The sequence below is a fragment of the Rhipicephalus microplus genome, chromosome X (assembly GCF_043290135.1).
Source record: "Rhipicephalus microplus isolate Deutch F79 chromosome X, USDA_Rmic, whole genome shotgun sequence".
NCBI classification, from domain to species: domain Eukaryota; kingdom Metazoa; phylum Arthropoda; class Arachnida; order Ixodida; family Ixodidae; genus Rhipicephalus; species Rhipicephalus microplus.
The window spans coordinates 484,968,124-484,990,998 of NC_134710.1; the positions used below are offsets into that span (position 1 = coordinate 484,968,124).

Sequence of the window (22,875 nt, forward strand, 5' to 3'; positions counted from 1 at the left end):
GCGAAGAACCGCTGTGAGGACGCCTTCTGGTGCGAGCGTAGTTGAGCCGTATATGAACTAAGCACCCACAACGCTTGACCTCCGGGTCCAGTAAGTACAGTGTCAACCTTGTCCAGCTTGCCAGGAAGCTTGGGGAACTCATCGGGTATGACTGAGACCTCGGCTCCTGAGTCAACATTGAATTGCGTCGAGTAGTCGTTCCCGGTGAAATCCACTAATAAAGACTTGGTCCTCGCCCCGACGGTACTCAGGTGAATGGATCCAACTTCTTGCATTGGTTTCCACGAGGGACAAACTTCCATGCAGTGCCCCTTTTTTCTACAAAAATTGCAGAGCGAATTGCATGCCGGGCATTGCGCACGAGGATTAGACTCACGGCCACAGAATTCGCAGGTGGGCGTCTCTGCATTGTGACGGTTGAAAGAAGGCTTCGTTTTCTGGTGATAGCGAGCAGACTTCTGCGTCTTTGTAGCATCCATGTGCAGAGCACTGCCAGATTGTGACTTCCGCTTTTCTTTTTCCGGGTCTTCCGCCCGATGTGCTTGCATCCAAGCTTCTTTGAAAGTGAGCTTAGCGTTTCTGCATAGCTGGTCTGAAAGGTGCGAGTCGCGTAAGCCGACGACGACTCTATCACGTGCTAGCCTTTCTTCAACTTGCGCTGAAGGATAGGCGCAGCGTTTCACCAACCTGCATAATTCAGCACAGTACACATAGACACTCTCGCCTGGCTGCTCTAAGCGTCTGTGAAAATGCGATGACTCGTAGAGCTCATTAGTAGAATGAACAAAGTGCTTGGTAAAAATGTCGACAACAGTCTTGTAGGAAGTGAGGGACGCAGCATCGAGAGAATGTATGGAGGAGCGGATGCGCTTTGGGGCCCATGCAATATAAGAGCGAGCACATCTGTGTTTCTTCTGGTGCATTCTTGAGTCCTGAGATGGCAGCGTAGTCCTCAAACCGGCTTTTCTACATCAGCCAGGTCCCAGCGCTGCCGAAGTCGAATGGTTCCGGCGTCTGAAGATAAGACACCCACCCATTTCGAGCTGGACTGCTCGGTAGACATGGCAAGGACGATGGCTAAGCGCGACGTCGGGTCTCCATCCCACTTCTGACCCCATGTAGTGTTAACAGTTCACCGGGAATGCTAACCGAGGCAAACAAAGCCTTAGCCTCTGAGGAGCCCGTAGAAAGACAACCGGTCCCCACTGAAGCGAAACAACAACTGCCTTTATTCTCTTTAGCCCGAACGCTTCACCGCTAGGAGGGGGCGCCACAAACCACCACAATAGTGGCGACCTGTACAAGTACGTCCAAGTTGAAATTGTTTATTTGGCTGAACTTGCGGCCGATAAACAAAAATCAGATTGTAACATAGTCATGACGTAGTCGAAGACAGGGGTCAGTTGTGCGTTGTTCAACAATAAACAAAATTCGCATCTTGCACGTTGACTAAAAACAGACTTCATGTCTCTGTGTCCAATTAGAGTCTTCTGTTTTTCACTGCCCATTAGCAGCGACTCGCATGTTCCAGTAGGAAACACCGGTCCATGAATGAGTGCTTTGCACATCCCCATGTTTCTCTCCAGCGTAATGCCGCGATGAGAGCCAGTATCAACATCACCACCAATGTAAGTGTTAGCGCACACTGCTTCGCATCTTTACTTTTTCATTCAGTCTACGTTGGCGTATCGGGATCCATACCCAAACGCGGTCACTGGGCTGGTATTCCACGAAGCTTGGACGAAGATTGCAACGGTGGCTGTCAATCATATGCTGATTCCTGATGCACAGGCTGATACTTGCGCATTTCTGTGAATATTCCGACACGAGAATCCACACCAACGCAAGCAGCTTAGGGCTCGGAGCCGTTCTTGTGCAGAGGATTGACGAACTGGAAAGAGTCATCAGTTACACTACCCGGTCACTATCAAAGGCTGAGGCCAACTATTTTACAACAGAAAAAAAGTTCCTTGACATCATCTGGGATACATCAAAGTTTGACCCCTACTTTTTTATATTGCGTTGCAATATTGAACCTCTGAAGGGGCCATTTTCAATCAAACGACTGTATTTGTTTTCGAAAAATTCAACCGTAGCAAAGCTTAAAAAGTAGCTTTGCGGCAATAAGAGAATGTGATGAGGTGAAAATCTGAAGGGACCATTTTTAATCAGACGACTGTGCTTGTCTTCGAGATCTTCAACCGGAGAGGAGCTTGAAAGACAGCATTGCTGCAATATGAGAATGTGATGAGGTGAAGCAATCAAAAAAATCTGAAGGGACTACTTTCAATTGGACGATTGTATTTGTAATAAAAAATCGACCATACCAGAGCTTGAAAGACAGCTTTGCTGCATTATGACAATATGAAGAGGTGAAGCACCTAAAAACCTTGAAGGGGCCATTTTAAATAGGATGACTGTATTTGTCTTACAAAAATTCGACCTCAGCAAAGGTTGAAAGACAGCTTTGCCGCAATATGACTGGCTCAATACAACTGGCCAATGGTCTCAGGCTTAGTTGCAAAAGCTAATTTAAACCACAGGAATGAAATCGCATGAATAAAATTAATGAAATAAAATTGCACGAGTATGTTTTATGTTCAAAAACGTTAAAGGTCATCTCAATGGCAGTACATGCAACTATGTGCATTTTTCAACAGATTACGATACAAGAATGTGAAATCGTTTTTTAATCACTCAATATCAAATAGCTAGTAATGTTTTTAAGTATTTTTTTCAGCAAATGATCGTTGAGTGAAAGATCCACCCATCGTTGAAACCAACAGCATAGAATTGTCCAACTCATTACAGCTAGTTGATTATGTGAAGTTTCTTACCTTGCATCAGATGTGTTTTACATAATAGTATGAGTGGTTTGTCTTTGTTTTTGGCCTCATTTTGTCATTATACATTCTGCTTCTTTTGTTTAACAAGTTGTGTTAGTTCTTCGCTTTATATTATCTTCTTTTTACACTACTGTTTCCCCTAAAAAAGTTCCATGCATCATTCTTCTTTGTAACCTTACTCTGCAACAACTCCCCCAAGAGTTAGTAGTATTGTCAAATAAATTAATCAATATAGGTGCACAGTGTGGTGAAGCATATTGAAAATCTGAAGGGGCCACGTTCAATCCAACAGCTGTATTTGTCATTAAAACATTCAACCGTAGCGGAGCCTGAAAAGTAGCTTTGCAGCAATTAAAAAATTTCACTGATTGATATACCGGGTTTAATGTCCCAGAACCACCATATGATTATGAGAGATGCCGTAGTGGAGGGCTCCTGACATTTCGACTACCTGGGATTCTTCAACGTGCACCTAAACCTAAGCACACGGGCGGGTACCATTTCACCATCAAAAATAAGGCCGCCGCATCAGGGATTCGATCACGCGACCTGCGGGTCAACAGCCAAGTACTTCAGTCACTAGACCCTCGCGGTAGGGCAATAAAGGAATGTGATGAGATGAAAATCTGAAGGGCCCATTTTTAATCGAACGAAACACGCCTTAGGGTTGTTCGACTGTAGCAGAGGCCGCAAGGCAGCATTGCCGCAACATGAAAACTTGATGTGATGAAGCAATTGAAAATCAGAAGGGGTCATTTTTAATCGGACGAAATACCTCTTAGAAATGCTCGACTGTAGCAGAGCCTGAAAGGCAGCATTGCTGAAACACGAAAATTTGATGAGGTGAAGCAAGTGAAAATCTGAAGGGGCCTTTCAATCGGACGACTGCGTCTTGCAAAGTTCGACCGTAACGAAGTTTGAAATGTAGCTTTGCTTCAATACAAAAGTGTAACGAGGTAAAACATTTAAAAAAATCTGAAGGGGCCATTTTTATTTGGATCACTGTACTTGTCTTAGAAAAAAATAAACCGTAACGGAGTTTAAAAAGCAGCTTTGCTGCAATATGAGATTGTGATGGGGTGAAGCATATTAAAAAATCCAAAGGGGCTCTTTTTGATCAGACAGTATTTGTCTGAGAAAAATTCAACTGTAGTGCAGCGTAAAATGCAGCTGTGGTGCAACAAGAGAATGTGATGAGGTGAAAACCTGAAGAGGCCATTTTTAATTGGATAACTGTATTTGTCTTGAAGAAAATTTCATAGCGGAGCTTGAAAAGACCATAGCAAAGCTTAAAAGGCAGCTTAACTGCAACCCGAGAATGTATTGAGCTGAAGCATTTAAAAAAAAAGTCTGATGGGGCCATTTTTAATCGTACGTCTGTCACCGATCCCACTGAACGTGGCCTTCTATCAGCCAAAGTGAGAAAGATTCTTACAACATAAAGCAACAAGCTCCTGAGCACTATATGTGCTCAGAAAGTTGAGGCAACTTTCTGAGCCCCAACTTTTGTTCTCGAGATAGAAACAACTTGCGACAGCGAAACAGCGCATTCCTGAATCAACAGTACACAGAACACTATCTTCATCTTCTTTTTCTAAACGTACAGTCCCACTGCTCGGAGTCTGCAAAACACCTCCATCATCGTTCTCTTCTACACGTATACACACGTGTCAATATAAACACTTGCTATTAAGTAATAAAAGACCACAGCGAATGAGTGCCTCAAAAGGAGCTTTTAGTTTCAGCTATGCTCTACTCGCATTTGCCTAAAAACAACTTCAACTGCTCTCCCAGCTTTTGTATTTGCTAATACAAATTTCCTATAATTGAAGGGCAGCAATCAAACTTTTATATGACAGAATAAGGACAGTGCTTGTGTAGGCAGCAGTGCGTGTAACCAACCCCCAAATGAGAGACTTACCTCGCAAATGTTGGCACCCCGTCTGAATGATGGTCAGCAAAGCAGCATCTTTGTAATCTCCGGCAGTGAACCACAAAAGCCAAGATAATGCCACTCCAGAGAGCTGAATCCTGCATCACCAAGAGTGTGCTGCGCTATCCATTCTGTTTGAACACAAGCCATAAACAATGAAAGGCATTAAAATAACCTCAATGATCACCACAGCTGTAAACATGCTGTAGCATGAAAGAAGTCAATGTGCCTAATTCTCAGAGACACATATAATAATTGGCCCCTTCAAAATCTTACACGTCTAAAAAAATGCCCTCAAGTGTCTTATGCGAGAAAATGACCCCCACACCTCTCCTCAAAAAAGAAAAAATTAGCTTTTTTTTTTTATTCTGCAACAACAAGCCACCAGGACAATGGCTGCCAGGGACGAATGGCTGCCAGAGATTTCATGGCCTCCATTATCAGTGCACTTATTGCAATCTCGGACACCATGCTGCTGTGACCTGTGCAATTCCACCATGTAAGGCGGCACCTGATACCAGATGCACTGTAGTTGCATAAAAAAGCCACTGATCAGAAATACTGATTAGGCAATTGCTTTACTTTACACATCAAGTTAATTGGAGAAACATGGGAAAGACTTTTGCCTAGCAGCGAGCATAGTTCAGCTGATCATGACGAGCTTTATTGGTGGTAGGCAATATTCAAAACTTACTGTATTAGTAACACTTCTTTTGGGCCTAGTTCGTTCATAATAATAGAGGTACTTTTACAGTGCAAACACAGACACACCACAAAAAAGATACAATACACAAATGCTGACTATCAACTGATGAAACCAGTTACAGCATGAAGCCAGTTGATAGTCAGCACTTGTGTGTGTCGTAGTCGAATCCTGCTACAATGAATTCCACTACTACGAAATTTCTGCCACAACAAATGATTTTTTTATTCTACGTCAGCCACCCATAGAAAACAAGGTGAAAAAATATCTAGCTGCAACGAATACGTTTCCTGTATATTTTCCCTTTAACAAACTTTTCGTCCGTACTACCTCGTAAGAAAAAGAAACTTGCTTTGGATTGCCGCGAAGTTTCGAAACCAAGTTGGGCATTTCTCAATGGCTAGTGACATCCAGAGCGCACAGTCGTATCGAAATCACTGTATTTTCATCAGATACATGCTTTCTGCCACCATACACACATCCAGCTAAATTTATCGCCATTGAAATGCTCAGTGACAGCAGGCCCATTCGCCGTGAAGCTGTCGGTGGATTTGATGCACATGTGGGCCATGGCAGAATCGCGATCTTCAAGAAACCCTGCCATATGTTTTTGACGTCACGCTCATAACAAAACTACTGCTCGTCGTCACTAGCCCTGCGTTCGTAAATGACAACCATGCGTCGTGAAGGCACACACGCGAGCAGCGCGCACCTAGTCCCAGCATAACTGCATCCTGCCGACCTGCTGCGAACACAAATGCGGTCGTGTCGAACGCGATCATGGGCGACTATGAAAGTAAGCGCAGTCAATGTGCACCGACTCAGCCAAATATTTCTTGCCATAATGCGAACAAAGATAGCAACAATGCAGTTCTTAAGTCATGAGCACGGCCAGCGCAGGGCACACAGATTAAAAACGGAACTTGTGGTTACCGCAACTGTTGTGCAGGAAACAGCGGTCCCTATGGTGTTCATAATTAGCAAATACAATTTGAAGGTGCACAGCTAACACAGCCATAAATTAAAGGCTATAAAGCCATGAAACGACACGAGGCGCTGCGGCTTTCCTGTTCTTTCCTTACGGCCACGGTAGTGCGGAGCTTCGTCACTTTCAGTTGCAGTTATTAGTTGGTCTCTAGCAAAGCTTTGGCACACTTATTTGCGATGCTGTGCACTCGTCAATCCCCAACGGTCACCCGAATATCATATTTTCTTCTGTACAACCCACCCCTGCATATAACCAGCACCCCTGGCCACAAACTACGGAAAGGAAAAAAAGCTACTTGCATATTTATGTGAAGCCGCCTTTTCTGCCTTGCTGTGAAGCCGTGCCATGCCCCCAAGTTGCGTGCCAAAATTATCGTATAACTTGCACCTCGACTTCAGCTCCAAATTTTCAGTATATTTTGATCATGAATTTTTTCATGCATTTCGTCAATTTCATTGTAGCGGGATTTGACTGTATGTTTCTTTGTGGTGTGTCTGTGTTTGCGCTGTAAAAGTACCTCTATGATAACAGGGTGCATAACAACTTTGAAAAAAAAAAAATTCAAGGGTTCTTAAGGATTTTCAAGAAATTAATGAAGAATATTCAGGGACTTGAAACAACAGTTGCTGAGATCACACACACAAAAAATAAAACGCCAGATTTTACAGCATGAAAATAGTCTTTCTTTGCAGACAAGCTAATGCAGGCACTTTTTCGAAACCAATAGTTAACTAAAGATGCTTTCGCAGTTCCTTTCTTTGCTCAATTTTTTTTATTGCAGGTTTTATGGTATAACCACAGCCACTACATAAAAAAGGTGCGGCCTTCTGCGTCGCATCCCCATCAATGGATGAGCGCGTCTCAGCAGAGTTTACAGTTACAGCCGCTGTTTTCGGTGCCTCAGTATATAAGGCAGGCACCGGTTCGGGCAACAATATGGTTGCCTCAAAATTCATGCATGTTTGTGAGCGTTTTCGTGTGCTCTCTCGCCTCTTTTGTGTGTGTGTGTGTGTGTGTGTGTGTGTGTGAGAGAGAGAATATATGTTTGGGCAATTTGCCTCCTGTTCCCTGTGCTTGAGTATGCTTTTGTGTGGCAGACGTTTTTTTCCAATTGTGTGATGCAGGGAAGCTATTGTGTGCCACTGTGCAACTCAAACACGGGAAAAGACGCCACTGTGGCAGAGTGCTTGATTGGGCTGGTTAATGATTCATGGTAGATGAAAGATAAAACAGCACTACAGACGAAACATGAAGAGGACAGATACACAGTGTTGATGTATGTGTCCTCTTCTCGTCCCGTCTTTTGTACTGTTTTATTCTTCTTCTTACACTACTGTGAAGCACCACGAATTCCCCTGCAACCTACAGCATTGGGAAGCGTGGCTGAAGAACATTTCTCGCCAAGGACTGTCACGGAAAGGAAGCAAATGGGAGCCAGGAGACAAGCAACAGGTACATTCATTACATTTTGTCAAGAATGACCATGAAAAGAACCAGAAGAATCAGCCTTTGCTTCTGACTGCAGTCTTGACTGTTTCTCGGTTATCCGCACCACATGCAAAAAAAATGCACAGCCCAGGAAATCCCAGTGAATGAATGCAGCTGATGGCACAACAGTTGGAGAAAGAGATTGTGAAAGCTCAGGGGAAAGCTCCGACATCAAATGTTCCTCACATTCTGTGGAATATGAGATTGAAGAGCTCTTTCTACAGTTGGCCTTAGAATCGTGCACACAGCGTAGTTTTCCTGTAGATCAGGCATGCCAAACTACATTAGATCTTGTGCATGGCTTGGAAGAGCAGAAAAGCAGTCAACAGGTTGAAAAAGTTGCTCATCATGGAGAAGAGTTGACAAAACTGCAGGACAATTGAGATGAAATTTTTTTCATCGGACCCTGTCAGAGTTGTAAGATACAGGTTTGGTGTAAAACAGCATCGCATAACCAATGTTTTTCAATTGGAGTGTGTAAACTTTTGAAAATATTTGGAATGATATTTCCTGTTCAATTCTATTTGCAGCAGAAATTTAGCATTAAAAGCATTCGAATTTCATGAAGAAAGTTGACTGCATATCTATATGCTTCGCTGCAAATATTGTCAAAAGACGATGGTCTTCTGCCGACCGAGTCCTGGGGTATGTCTCGTAGAGTGGATTGTATTTCATCAAACAGCCAATTACATTTTGCCTTGCCTCTGACGGTGCCTCCTCCATGTTGAATAAGCCTCATCTGGCTGGCATTGATAAAATAGAGGAGGTGCTGCGTGAGACGTCGATGCCACCTGACAGTAGTGTCAGGAAACACGAGCTTGTACAGAACCCGGGGCCACTCCTAAGTGAGAGCACCGTATGGTTACCAGAGGTCTTTAACGTGAATGCATCGTGTTTTTAGTGCGGCTTAAGAAATTAGTGGCTTTATAATTATGTATGTATGTATTTGCTAGTAAAGAAACACACTCCCTAATACTTACATATTGCTGTTGCACCTCATATATGCATAACACTGGCTTTTTGATAGACAATGTTCACAAGTAAGAAAACAGCCACCAGTCCAAGATGGCTGGGTGCTCAGAAAATGCTTAAAGTTTGGCCGAGTGGCTGAATTATGTGGCAGAAAAGGAAACAGACTATAATTTATGTATTCATGTATTCTAAGAAGAACTATCCTCTTTAATAAATAGAACAATTTATAATAACAGAAAAAAGACATGCAGCGTGCTTGGTCTTGTGTGTTGGGGGTGCTGACCGATACTGCTAACCACTACCATCACTGCTCCAAACGATTGCTGCACAACAAACTCAACTGTGGGGTTCACTGCTAATGTGCGAAATGCCTATCCATGTTTCCAAGGAGCCTGTGGGTGACGTGATTCGTTGCTTGAAACAAAGCACATAGCAGCTTCTCCGCTTTCGTGTGTCCACTACCGCAATGTGCTTGCCTGCAAAGTTTTAACTCATTTCGCACATTGTTTGCCTTGAGAAGTGTTAAGCCGAGCCTACCTTACTAGCATAGCTTATCTAGGTTACCTAGGTTACTTATCCTAGCTTCTTAGCTAGGTCGCAGTTGTGCATGACCACAGTGCTTGATGCTTCAAAGTAAATCACGCATGATCGCAAGTACATATAGCCGTACCACGATGATCTTCTGATAAGTGCTGATAAGCAAAACCTCTAAAATTGGTCACGAGATGCACATCTGCAATGTTTGCAACATACACAGTGCACTGTAGTAATGCGATGGTTGAGGCTATGTTTCCACGAGCCAAACTTGAGCGAAATTATATTGTGATCACAGACCGTGAACACAGAATGAACGCAAACGTGTGATTAATTAGCACGACTGTCAACAGCCATGATCTCATGACATGCAAGCAGCAGACTATGCTTTCCTCAAGCAAGCATCAGAACAAAGGTGAGACGTATAGGAGCAATGAGGCAGCCGCAAACAGTTGGAGGTTTCTAAATAAACATCCGACATTTGCTTTTTGTATGCTTTTTCCGAATAGAAGTTCTAGCTGAAGAAAGAAATTGTAAGAAAAAAATATATTTTTCACGGCTAGCCCGAAACGAAGATGCCCAGTAGTACCGTTGCAAAGCTATAATTTTCTTTAGAATAAAATTTAGAATATGTTTAGGGATTCTCAGCTACTTTTTTTTTTTATAATTTCACTTCGAAGTGTTTCAGAACTATTTGAGAAATAGTCAAAACTTATTCGACACAACTGCCTCTCAAACTTTATTTTTTGAATTCACTTCACACACAAAATTTTGCTATTGACACACCTTAGTTTTCAATCCGTTATTTCTGCGATGGTTTTTTCAGGACCAATAGGATTCGTTGTGACATGTGGGTTGTTACATTACCAGGAGACGTATAATCGAGGTTCCGCAGTATTACAAAAAGTGAAAGACAATAGTACCCCAATGTTCGGACGTGATAAGAAAGTGCATCTCACAGTTTCTTGTGGTGTGCCCTTATGTCCCACAGGAAAGACAGCAGTGCCGTGGATTCCTCCAGTACTTTCGGTGCCTCAATTACATTATGCTCCGCCGCAATGCCAAATACCAAGCACAGACACTCCAGGAACATCTCACAGGGCCGAGGCTGCTGAAAGTGCTGCGGGCAATGACACAACTCCATTGAAAAGCAATGCAGGTAACAGTAAAAAGCCATGAGATGGAAACACACTCAGTACACTTGCAAAGCAAGAATAGTAATTTTTAGAAACCATAGCTGCAGGTGATCAGCATTCACGTTAGTCCAACATGCTGCCCATTGCCCATTAACAATTTTTTTTTTAGGCTGAAGACACTTTGCTATCGCTGCTTTGATCCAAGATTAATTTACAATTTTTCCAAGACATGACATTCATTGCTTCAGAGAGGCAAAAATCACATGAACTTCATGCTTTCCTGCTGAGGCAGGAAAGCATGAAGCAGCGCCTTTGTGCTTGCCACCTTGTGGCAAGCACAAAGGCGCTGCTTGCACTATGATGGTTCAGTCAGTGCATGAATGGGCCCTGTTAACCGGCAGGCCAATTTGGCTGAATATACACAGATATTTGTTGGCAATCTGCAGTACAATGATACTTCTGGTGACTTCCGATTGGGAGAAATTTTCGAAGCAGGAAGACTTGCTTTAGAAAAAATTTGGAGCAGCAAAATGTTTCACACTGGAACACTACCAAGTACTACGAAATGTCGCATCTGAGAGCATCATGGAGCAGCTCATTTTACGTTCTAAAGTACACTGAAAAGCAAGATGCAATTTACACTGAAACAACTGAAAAATTGATACAAAGCTCTTACTAAAAAATTAATAAATATTATGACGTCTGGGTTGAGACTGTGTTTATTCAGCCCAATGGCTCAGCAGCGAACTGGCAGTCTGAGACCGAGCGTGCACACACCCGATGATGATTGTGGTGACACCCAGTGAAGATGAGGACAGAGACTCAGACGGACAATGATGATTATGATAATGCATATATGAAAAGAAGCGCATGACAAATGCCCACACTAATTCCCCCCACATTGAAGCGACCAACCTGGCCGGAGCAAGTCAATGTGACAGAGAACGTTGCCTGAAAGGCTTCATGCGAGACACGTACACGATCTCTGTGGTGCAGTGATGGCGGTCTGTTGGGACGACAAGTGGGGTCACACGATAATTAATGGGCAAAGTCTGCTCGATAACTATGTAAGGCCCAATGAAGTGTGGCTGAAGCTTGTCACACAGACCAGGTGTACGAATAGGTGTGAATAGGAGCACTTCGTCACCAGGTCGGAAGAATACAAGGCGATGGGATGCATCATAAATGACTTTTCTATCTTGCTGTCGCGCTTCTGTGTTGATGCGAGCACGATCGCGACACAGGGCTAGTCTTGAAATGTTTTCCTCACTGGAAGACGAAAACGCGTTGACATCACTGTTGAAAAAGGAGACGTCGAGGAAGAAAGTAGGGGAACGTTCATAAACGAGGTAGAACGGCGAATAACCGATGGTGCGCTGAACGGCCGTGTTGTAGACAAAGGTGAGGAATGGCAGAAGAGTATCCCAGTTTTTGTGGTCTGGACTGATGTAGACGGCTATCATATCAGCAAGAGTGCGGTGAAACCTCTCGGTGAGACCACTGGTCTGAAGGTGGTAGCTAGAAGCTGTCTTGTATGTTATTCCAGAGGCGCACAATACTTCATTTTGCACTTGTGACAGGAAGACCCTTCCACGGTCACTGAGCAATATATGAGGGGCGCCATGGCGCAGAATGATGGCGTGCAGAACGAAGTCGGCAACTTCCGAAGCAGAGGCAGTTGATACAGACATTGTCTCCGCGTAGCGTGTTAAGTGGTCTACTGTGGTCACTATCCATCGTTTGCCAGTAGATGTGACGGGAAGAGGGCTGTAAAGGTCGATACCTAGAACCTCAAATGGCGTTGTGGGCCACGAAATTGGCTGCAGAGGCCTGGCCGGTGCAGTTGTCTGCATTTTACAACGCTAGAACGGGACGCAGGAACCGACGTAGTGCGCGATGCTGGTAGAAATACCAGGCCAGTAGAAGCGACTTCAAATGTGGTTGGTAGTTTTTTGAATACCAAGATGTCTAGCAGTCAAGTCGTCGTGGAAGGCTTTAAGCACGTCAAGTCGAAGAGAGCGTGGTAGCACGGGAACCCAGCGTTGACCATCTTGGTGGTAGATGTGACAGTACAGAACTCCATTCTCCAGCTTAAATCGCAAGAGTTGACGACGATGTCGCGCATTAGGTGGATGGGAAGCTCCCGAGAGCTGGTCTATAATATGTCTACAGTGCGGATCAGGCAACTGGCAGGAGTGAAATGTCCGCTTGTCATCCGAGGATAGCTGGTCTATTGAGGCGAGCGCGGGTGTTGCAGTAGAAGTGATGGCCGAACTTTGACCGATGCTGGGATGGGTATTTGGTAGCGGGCAACGCGAAAGGGCATAGGCGTCTTGGTGTTTTCTACCTGACTTGTAAATGATATCGAAGTCATACTCCTCTAAACGTGGAATCTACCGACCCAAGTGTCCAGACAAGTTCTTCAGCGCGGAAAGCCAGCATAGGGCGTGGTAGTCTGTAATGATGGTAAAATGACAGCCGTGGAGATAGGGACGAAACTTTTGCACTGACCAGACCACAGCCAAGCACTCCTGCTCAGTTATGGTATAGTTCTTCTCGGTCGCTGTTAAAACTCGACTGGCATATGCAACTACTCTCTCTTATGAAGAGGTGTCACGTTGAAGCAGAACAGCACCTATACCACGACCACTAGCGTCCGTATGTAGGATGGTCGGTGCGGCCTCATCAAAGTGGTGGGGTACAGGTTCGGACATGAGGGCACACTTTAAAAGGTCGAATGCTGTTTGACATTCTTCCGGCCACAGAAAGCGCACGTCGAAAGCAAAAAGCTGGTGCAGTGGAGCCGCTATTGATGCGAAGTTGCGTATAAAACGGCAAAAATAGGAGGCGAGACCAAGAAAACTTCACAACTCCTTTGTCCTTTCGGGGCGCGGAAAGCGAAGCACCGCAGCAATTTTGTCCGAATCTGGCCGAATTCAGTCTTTGGTCACGACGTGGCCCAACACCTTGATAGCTTTTGTGGCGAAACGGCATTTTTTTGTGTTGAGTTGGAGACCAGCGGTGGCAAGACACGTCAAAACATCATCCAAACATTGTAGGTGCTGAGAAAACGCTGATGAAAAAATGACGATGTCGTCCAAGTAGCAGAGGCAAGTCTTCCATTTGAGGCCTCGCAGCACGGTATCGATCATGCGCTCAAATGTAGCGGGCGCATTGCACAGCCCGAAAGGCATAACGTTGAATTCGTATAGCCCGTCGGGGGTTGCAAATGCCGTTTTCTCTTTATCCTCTTCGTGCATAGAAATTTCCCAGTATCCGGAATGCAGGTCGAGGCTGGAAAAGTTTTTCACCCCTTGTAGAGAATCAAGGGCATCATCAATGCGAGGCATTGGGTACAGATCCTTGCGAGTGATTTTGTTGAGTGCCCTGTAATCGAAGCAAAAGCGCACGGAGCCATCCTTCTTACGAACCAGAACCACAGGCGATGACCAAGGGCTAGATGAGGGGCGAATCGCCTCTGGTTTGAGCATGTCAGCTACGTTTTTTCAATAATTTTTCTCTCAGCAGGAGACACATGGTAGGGTTGGCCGCGTACAACAGATGTTCCGACTGTGTGGATTCGATGCATTGTAGTAGTAGTGCTGACTAACGTCGAGGAGTAAACATCGAAAAAACGTGCCTGTTTCTTTAATAAAGCAAGCAGCTGTTGCGTCTGTGAAGGTGTCAAGTCATCGCTAATGGCTGCACTAAAGGCAGAAAAAGCAGGCTCACCACTAGGGTTGTCGTTGGAGGAGACGGCATGAAGTGGCATGATGCACGCTGGCTCCGGATCCGCCACGCAGGCCACCGTGATTTTCTGAGGAAGTAGAATTTTTTCGAATGTCGTATTTACGGCAATGACAAATGCGGAACCATTGAAAAAACGAATTATACCGGAAGCGAGAATGATGCCTTTACCGGCGCAACTAAGTGATGGTGAGACTAAGACGTCGCCATGGTCGATGTCTTTGGAGGTAATAGTTACGATTCGCTCTTGACCTGGTGGTAATTCGGTATCTTCCGCAGCTGCCAAACCAAGTGGCCTCTGGGGGTCGTCGTTGAGCGTCCAGTCTATGTCGGTGAGGTGGAAGACGCGTTGGCCACAGCACATAGCTGCAGAAGCAGAAGAAAAAAAATCCCACCTTAAAATTAATTAGTAAGAGCAGTCAGTCAGGACGACGAACTGAATGTGGTGTCGAACACCATCAATAAAAACGTGGGCTGTACAGAAAGCGGAAGGGCGAATGGTATACCCCTGGGCAGCAACCAATGTAACGTGGGTCCATCATAAGGGCTCATCACTTTTTTTCAGACGTTGGCCTAAATCAACACGCATAACAGAAAATGCTGCACCCGTGTCTACCAGAGCATCCACGTACACTCCTTCCACCACTACCGAAATTATGTTGCACGGGCCTGGTGGAGGAATATCAGCCCTATTTTGGAATGCAGTTTTCCCCCAAGAAATAGCATCACTTAGTTTTCCGAATGACTGGCGGTGGCGAATGACGCAGGCTGAAGTGGGGAGGAGGAGCGGCGAAAGGGTGAAGGTAAACGGCGTCTGGAGTTCCAGCTGTTCCGAGCTGCACTCGATGCGGGCGGAGGTGATGAATGGCGTTGACCTTGATAGTATGAAGTATCTCGTTCACGCATGTCGTAACACCGACGCTCACCTTGCTGGCACTTTCAGCAGAAACGAGATATGTGGCTGCGATAGTCGCAGTAATAGCAGACAGGGCGGGAAGAGTGCCAGGGTGGAGAGTACAAGACATTAGGGGCACCTGGAGATAGCGCGCTCAGGTGGGCCGAAGAAGGGTCAGGTGGCATCGAACAGTAGTTGACCGGGGAAGCGGCAGCAACCGACGCGTAGGATGGTTGCAGCAATGTCGCGTGTACATTTCTCGGAGGTGCAGCAGCGACTTGAGCATAGGTTGATATGGGGCAAGAAACAGGTGGTTGTACGAGATCAGGGCCGGTCAGAGATGTAAGTTCATCCCTAATGAGGTCACGCAAAGGAACTCCCGAAGACTGTGTTGAACGCGGTGAAGGAGGTGTGAAGCCCATAGACCGCAATTCTTCTCGTATAATGTCCCGGATAAGGTCACGTAGATGGCCATGGGACGTGGAGTGGTGGTCGCCAATGTCCAGTTGGAGACAAACGGAGTCCAGCGAATCAAGGCGCTGGCATGTCCCGACGACGTCAGCGATGGTAGGTGGATTTTGCGCAGCGAGGGCATTAAAAGCAACAGGTCCAATGCCTTTCAAGATGTGGTGTACTTTGTCCAATTCTGGCATAGATGAATTGACACGGCGGCACAGTGAAAGGACATCCTCAATGTAGGAAGTGTAAGGTTTGTCGAGGTGTTTTCGGCGAGTACCGAGAGTCCTCTTCGCGACAGCGGAACGAATGGCTGGTGTCCCAAAAACATGCTGCAGCTGGTGCTGGAAGATTGCCCAGTTGGGTAAGTCAATGACGTGGTTGAAATACCATGTCTTCACCACACGGGTCAAGTAGAAAGAGACGTAACGGAGCTTGGCGCTATCATCCCAGTGATTAGCAACGCTCACGCGGCTGTACTCATCAAGCCAGTCCTCCACGTCTTCACCGTGAAAACTGGCGAAGAGATGGGGATCCCGCTGGTGGCTGTGTACATAAACAGGAGGCACGGCTGAAGACGGCGAGAAAGAGATGGCAGCAGCGATGGCAGCAGCGCCGGCAGGCTCGTTCTGTGACATGCTGCCAGACAGTGGCAGCAATCGGCGGCCTGAACGCAGCTCCAGGGAGTCGAGCAAAGTGGGAGAGGACCGAGAACCGAAAATCCACCTCTACCATACATGACATCTGGGTTGAGACAGTGTTTATTGAGCCCAAGGCCTCAGCAGCGAATGGGCAGTCTGAGACCGAGTGTGCACACACCCGATGATGATTGTGGTGACACCCAGTGAAGATGAGGACAGACCCAGACCAATGATGATGATTATGATAATGCATACAATATGATAATGTGATTATGATAATGCATATATATGTGACGTATGAACTGATGGTTGGTAGAAGCTGAGAAGGAAGAAGTGCAGAACGGAATAAACATGGAGTATGAGCCACGCCACATCTCCCATTCATCATAGCGTCACACGAGTCGACAGGATGGAGACCTGCTTGCCCCTTCATCAGTCACTCATCATCGACGCAGTTCCCCAGAAGACACCCAGACCGTACATTTACTACCGAATCATCACCTAGAAGGACAACGACCAGCACCATGACAGAACCATCGGCTGACCTCGACATCCCCAAGTACACCGGATCAGCGGACGATGGACCCATACAGGACTGGTTCAACCTATTCGAGGTCCACGCCACCGCTGCATCTTGGTCAGAACGGGAGATGGTTGCGAACTTCAGCGACTACGTCACCGGTGAGGCATTTAAATTTTACCTCACCCACATATTCGACAACGACGAGTCTTGGCAAAAGATAAAAGAAGAAATGGTCATCTGGTTTCAAGACTATAATGAAGATTCGATTAAAACACGCACTCTCAATGCATTCGAACTCCGTCATCGCAGTCATAAGCAGCCTTCACGCATTCGACCACGGAGCCAGGCTACGTTGTCCATTCATCATAGCGTCACACAAGTCGACAGGATGGAGACCTGCCTGCCCCTTCATCAGTCGCTCAGCATCGACGCAGTTCTACGCAAGACACCCTGACCACACATGGACAACCGTGCAAGCACCTAGCATTACGCATCGACCAGCATCATGTCAGAAGCATCTACTGACCTTCCCATCCCCAAGTACACCGGAGCAGTGGACGATGGACCCGTACAAGACTGGTTCGACCTGTTCGAGCTCCACGCTACCGCTGCATCATGGTCGGAACGGGAGATGATCATAAACTTCACTGACTACATCTCAGGTGAGGCATTCAAATTTTACCTCACCCACATCTTCGAGAACGATGAGTCTTGGAAAAAGATCAAAGAAGAAATGATCATTCGTTTCGAAGAATACGATAAAGACCGGTCCATACCTCATCAGCGGAAGGCATTTCAACTCACCCATCACAGTTACGCGAAGTCTTCCCGCAGTAACCCCATTGTCCGAACGAGATCTCAGAGAAAATATACCACCATTGTACCATCATATGACTCTTCCGAAAAAACATCACGCATTCGAACACCGACTGGTAACGTGCACGTCGCAACAGACAAGGTAAAGCGTCCGTATACTGAAAGGAATCGAGAAATTTTCACCAAAAAACTGAACCTAAAGCCACCTTTCCCAAGAGCAATGAATTCGGCATTTTCAACGTGTTCACTGCACCACCACACTTCATATTTTACTGAAACACCCGAATGCCTTGATGCTTCGTGTCACACACAAGGCCCAAACGGTTTTGAGCGTGTGACGGAATTTACGTGTGACGAGCTGGCGAATCCTCGCAATACGAGCCCCCACCCTGACGTTCCCGACCAGGGTCGTTCGACAGACATTCTCAGCCTAACTACGCTGCAAAAAGAAAAACATACGCCATCAGAACCACCTGAAGCCATGTCTGTTGTGCTCTCATCAAGTGATAACACACATGTGAGTCAAAGCACTGCAGGAATTTCGAATCCACCAACGCCGGCGCATTGTCATCTGACAGAAGCATTTACATTCAGGGATGACTCACAACTATCTTGGGAGCTTTCTCATCAGCCTGTCACGCTGCTTTCATCGCAAGACAAGCCTAGCAGTTCAGTGTCGACTACCGACAATCTACAGAACACATCACCATCTAAAGAAAAGCAAACTCATGTTCTTGAAAGAGGCCCATCTGACAAACTTTTACAACAAGACGAGCAAATTCAACAAAGGCAACTCCACGAACTCCAAGAACTGCAACAGCTACTCGAACAAGAACAACGATCAAGTGAAACATCCTCACGAGAGCATTTGTGGCTGAAAGGTCATCAGAGACAACATCAATTAAAGAAGCAAAGACAAAGTCGATGCCTAAGCCATCTTCGCAGAAATCAACGTCGACAAAATTTTCTGCACCAGTTCTCAAAGCCACGTCTGCGATCCAACAAACTGAGAGAACGCCACAGAATGTTGCGAAAGAGACATGAAGCTACTACGTATACAACGAAAAGAAAAAGACATCGTCCCATCATCCTCGGTTCTCACGCGCGCCGACTAGAAGCAAAACATCTATTGCCACGACGGCGCTGGATCCGATGCCAAAGACATTCGTCAATCCAATGCTACACAGATTTCAAGCCTTGTTCGTTCCTCACCAGACCGCAAGTCGTGTCATCATCAGTGGAGATGTGCAGGGCAGGGTTATGCTATCCAGGGCACAACAGCCAACCTCGCCCACCTGAGGTCACCTAGATATCACCGGACTGCCTTTCCTGTGAACATTTTGTGCAAGTGCATGGAACCGCCGTGTGGCATAGAACTACTGAATTTTCTGGCATTATTTTTTTATTATAAGACTCCATTTGTTCATGCTTTCTAGATTGTAGCTCGCGCATTCTTTCAGGGGGAGGGGGAATCGTGTGACGTATGAACTGATGGTTGGTAGAAGCTGAGAAGGAAGAAGTGCAGAACGGAATAAACATGGAGTATGAGCCACGCCACATCTCCCATTCATCATAGCGTCACATATATATATATATATGATGATATATAATGCATAATGCACTCAGGGGACAAATTGCAACTCATGATTACAGAGTTAGACAAGGAGAGCAAAAAGGTGGGTCTTAAAATTAATCTGTAGAAAACGAAAGTAATGTACAACAACCTCAAAAAAGAGGTTTGAGATAGGTAATAGTGCACTTCAAGTTGTAAAAGACTATGTCTACTTAGGGCAGGTAATAACAGCGGAGCCAAACCACGAGATTGAAGTAACTAGAAGACTAAGAATGGGGTGAAGCATATTCAGGAAGCACTCGCAAATTATGACAATTAGGTTGCCACTATCCCTCAAGAGGAAGATATATAACCGCTGTATCTTGCCGGTACTTAGCTACCGAGCAGAAACCTGGAGACTTACAAAGAGGGTTCAGCTTAAATTGAGGACGACGCAGCGAGCAATGGAAAGAAAAATGGTAGGTGTAACCTTAAGAGACAAGAAGAGAGCAGAGTGAATTAGAGAACAAACGGGGGTTAAGGATATCATAGTTGAAATCAAGAAGAGAAAATGGACATGGGCCGGGCATGTAGCGCATAGACAGGATAACCGCTGGTCATTAAGGGTAACGAACTGGATTCCCAGAGAAGGCAAGCGAGTTAGGGGGAGACAGAAGGTTAGGTGGGCCGATGAGATTAAGAAGTTTGCGGGTATAAATTGGCAGCAGCAAGCACAGGACCGGGTTAACTAGCGGAACATGGGAGAGGCCTTTGTCCTGCAGTGGACGTAGTCAGGCTGATGATGATGATGATGATGATGATGATATATGAAAAGAAGCGCATGACGAATGCCCACAACATTTCAATTACCGTATTTACTCGATTCTATCACGCCCTCGATTGTAACGCGCACCCGATTTCCAAGACAAAAAAAAACGTAAGACATCGATTGCAACGCACACTCATTTTTCTCGCTGGTCCGCACGATCACACCACTCAAAAAAACGACTCCTTTCGGGAGCGTCTTCCACTTAAATGAGGTACGGGCGAAGCTTGTGCCCATCTGACGTGTAACAGAGCATTGCCGTCACTGTAGTTTTATCGTGGACCGATGTCAGCACGCGAACTTGCTTTGCCCCCTTCTTCTCGACAGTAGTGGTGCCAGGCATGTCGAAGTAAAGAGGCGTCTGATCAGCATTCCCAATTTGCCCAAGCAGGTAGCCGTTGTTGTGCCTCAAGTTTAGGACGAACCTCTGAAAACTGTGAAGCTTTTCATCGTACTCCTCTGTAAAACTTTTCGCATATGCCCGTTCCCCGGAGGGAAAAGCCTTTCCTCTTCATAAAGTTAGTCAACCAGCACCTGCTCGCTTTAAACTGGCTCCGCATTAGACCTTTTTCTAAGGCTGATTGCATAGCCCGCACTTGGAGCAGTTCTGTCGTCACGGGCCGCTGTGCCGCTCTCTGCTCAAGCACATACTTGCCGAGCAGCTCTTTAATTTGCGGAAACTGACCCTGCTGTGTTCCACTGAAGCCTTTGCGTGAAGCTTTGCTGTCAACAATCTTCTGCTTTTGTTTCCACTAGTCCCGCATGCACGTTTCGGGAACTCCGAACGACCACGATGCGGCCCGATTTCCGTCCGTTTCTGCACACGCGATGACTTTTCTTTTAAAAGCGGCATCATGGTGCACTCAAGTTTATGGAGTCGGCCCTTCCATGCCGTCGATGCTAATGCACTACAAGATGACGAGCTCCTCAACACACATACGAAGTGCCGCACATGGGAAACATATAGGCAGAAATGGCCGACCTGCCATGCCGATACACGTAGGGGGCGGCCATTTTGGAAGTGCCGATGGCAATAGAATGACCGTATTCATTTTTTTTTTGTACTTGATTCTAACACGCATGCGATTTATGAACTCGTTTAACCAGAAAAAAGGTGCGCGTTAGATTCGAGTAATTACGGTATTTGCAGCTATAACACAAACATGCCCACACAAAAAGGAGTGGTTGTACCACTCGTTAATTTGTGTGCTGCTCATAGCGTCGTCACTGAAAGCCGTTTTGATCTTCCGATTGATTTCCACTTCGCTGTCGCCCAGTTTTTGGCAAAATTCGACGTAGTAGCACTGTTCCAGTCTCTACGTCATTTTTCTTGCAATGAAAAACCAACGAGAACACTACACACTACCTCACTCAAACACTGCGTCCTAGCGAATGACACTATTGGCAGGCAGGAAAAAATTCACGCATGTGCTTAAAGGTTCAAGGTCAGCTGAAGCAAACACGCTTGTTTCAAATTCAACAGGTGCTCGCAAAAATAAAGTAGAATACTCTTCCAACAGACCTCCTATGTGCACATTTGTGCATTCTCCATCCATGCTTCAGTTCGGATAATCCCCTGGGGTGACAAGTAGCCTGTTCGTTCAACATCACGAAGACATGCATTTTACAAGCGACGGGCAGGCGACCTCACATGACGCAGCGGCAGCGAGCTTGCAAATCGTAGTACGACTTATAGGCTTGTACTGCCATCACTCCACGCAGTTTAATCTTCACGAGCAGCTAAGCAGATATCTGCAGATGACTGCGATAGGGTTGCCAACAATAATTCAAAATGACCCTTTCATTATCAACGGCCACCGCACCTTTGCTGTGTTCTGATGCCAATCCATTAAGGCGTCACAAACGTGCATAAGTTATCATTGATGAACCCGTTTCTGCCGTTAATGAAAGGCGGAAGACCTTTCGCAGCACATTGTAGCATTGGCGAGTTGAGCGTTTTCACTGCCATTCTGCCAGTGAAAAAATGCCTGCAAAGTAATCGACCTACCTTGCAGCATCCAAAATCTACTATATCCTTACCACAGTTTAACAATATCTTCGTGGCAAGTAAACTGCAGCCGGCACATTGAAGTTTTTGCATGCGCCACAATTTTACCATGATAACACGAATGTGTTGAAAGTGTTTGTTATAAAAGTAAGAGCCTTTGAAAAGGATTCTATATATAGACACCGCTTCAATGGGTAGCATAGAAAAAGCGTAAATGCACCGAAATACGGTAGTGATATCCAATATATCATTATAACTAGGATCATTATAAGTGCTAGGTTGGACTGTATAATGCTAATATTGTCATGAGGTTATCAAATTGCAGAGCTCCTGCCACACATAATCAAAATATTCTACTTTAAATCAGCAGAAGTGGAACACAGACAAATGTCACAACATACGGTACTGCTTTAATATTGAAATAAGATCCAAAGTCACATGAAAACACCAGTGGCAGGCATGAAACACAAAAAAATGAAGATCAGCTTTTCTGATAGTGTTTTGAATAGAGGATGTGAAAAAAAAGTTCATGACCTGTAAAATTTGTATTGAGCTGGACAGCATGCGAAGTTGTTTAGGCTGCATACATAACAACACATTACAATATTTTGCATTCGTGACACTACTGAAAGAGTCTACACTCATTAGAACGAACCTGCACATAACAGACTTTTGGATATACAATGGCCAATTACTCAACATAAGTTTGAAGTGTACATTAAATTAATGGAGTCAGGTTTTTTTAACGAACCACAGTAGAACAGACTATTGACTGCAGTGAGCGATATTAGCAGTACATTTTTTTTAAACC

General features: G+C 45.4%; 1 protein-coding gene across 15 annotated transcripts in view; it reads right to left on the reverse strand.

Annotated features, from left to right (window-relative positions):
* Positions 1-22,875, reverse strand: part of LOC119160784 (uncharacterized) — a 708,235-nt gene that overhangs the window by 370,628 nt on the left and 314,732 nt on the right. For all 15 annotated transcript variants that reach the window (XR_012887742.1, XR_012887741.1, XR_012887743.1 and 12 more), the window contains 2 exons: positions 10,424-10,584; positions 4,768-4,877 (listed from right to left, as the gene is read on the reverse strand). Coding sequence is in view for 12 of the 15 variants with exons in the window: in XM_075880899.1 (XP_075737014.1) it covers positions 4,768-4,877; positions 10,424-10,584 (271 nt within the window). In the remaining 3 variants the exon portion in view is untranslated. The remainder of the gene's footprint in view (positions 1-4,767; positions 4,878-10,423; positions 10,585-22,875) is intronic.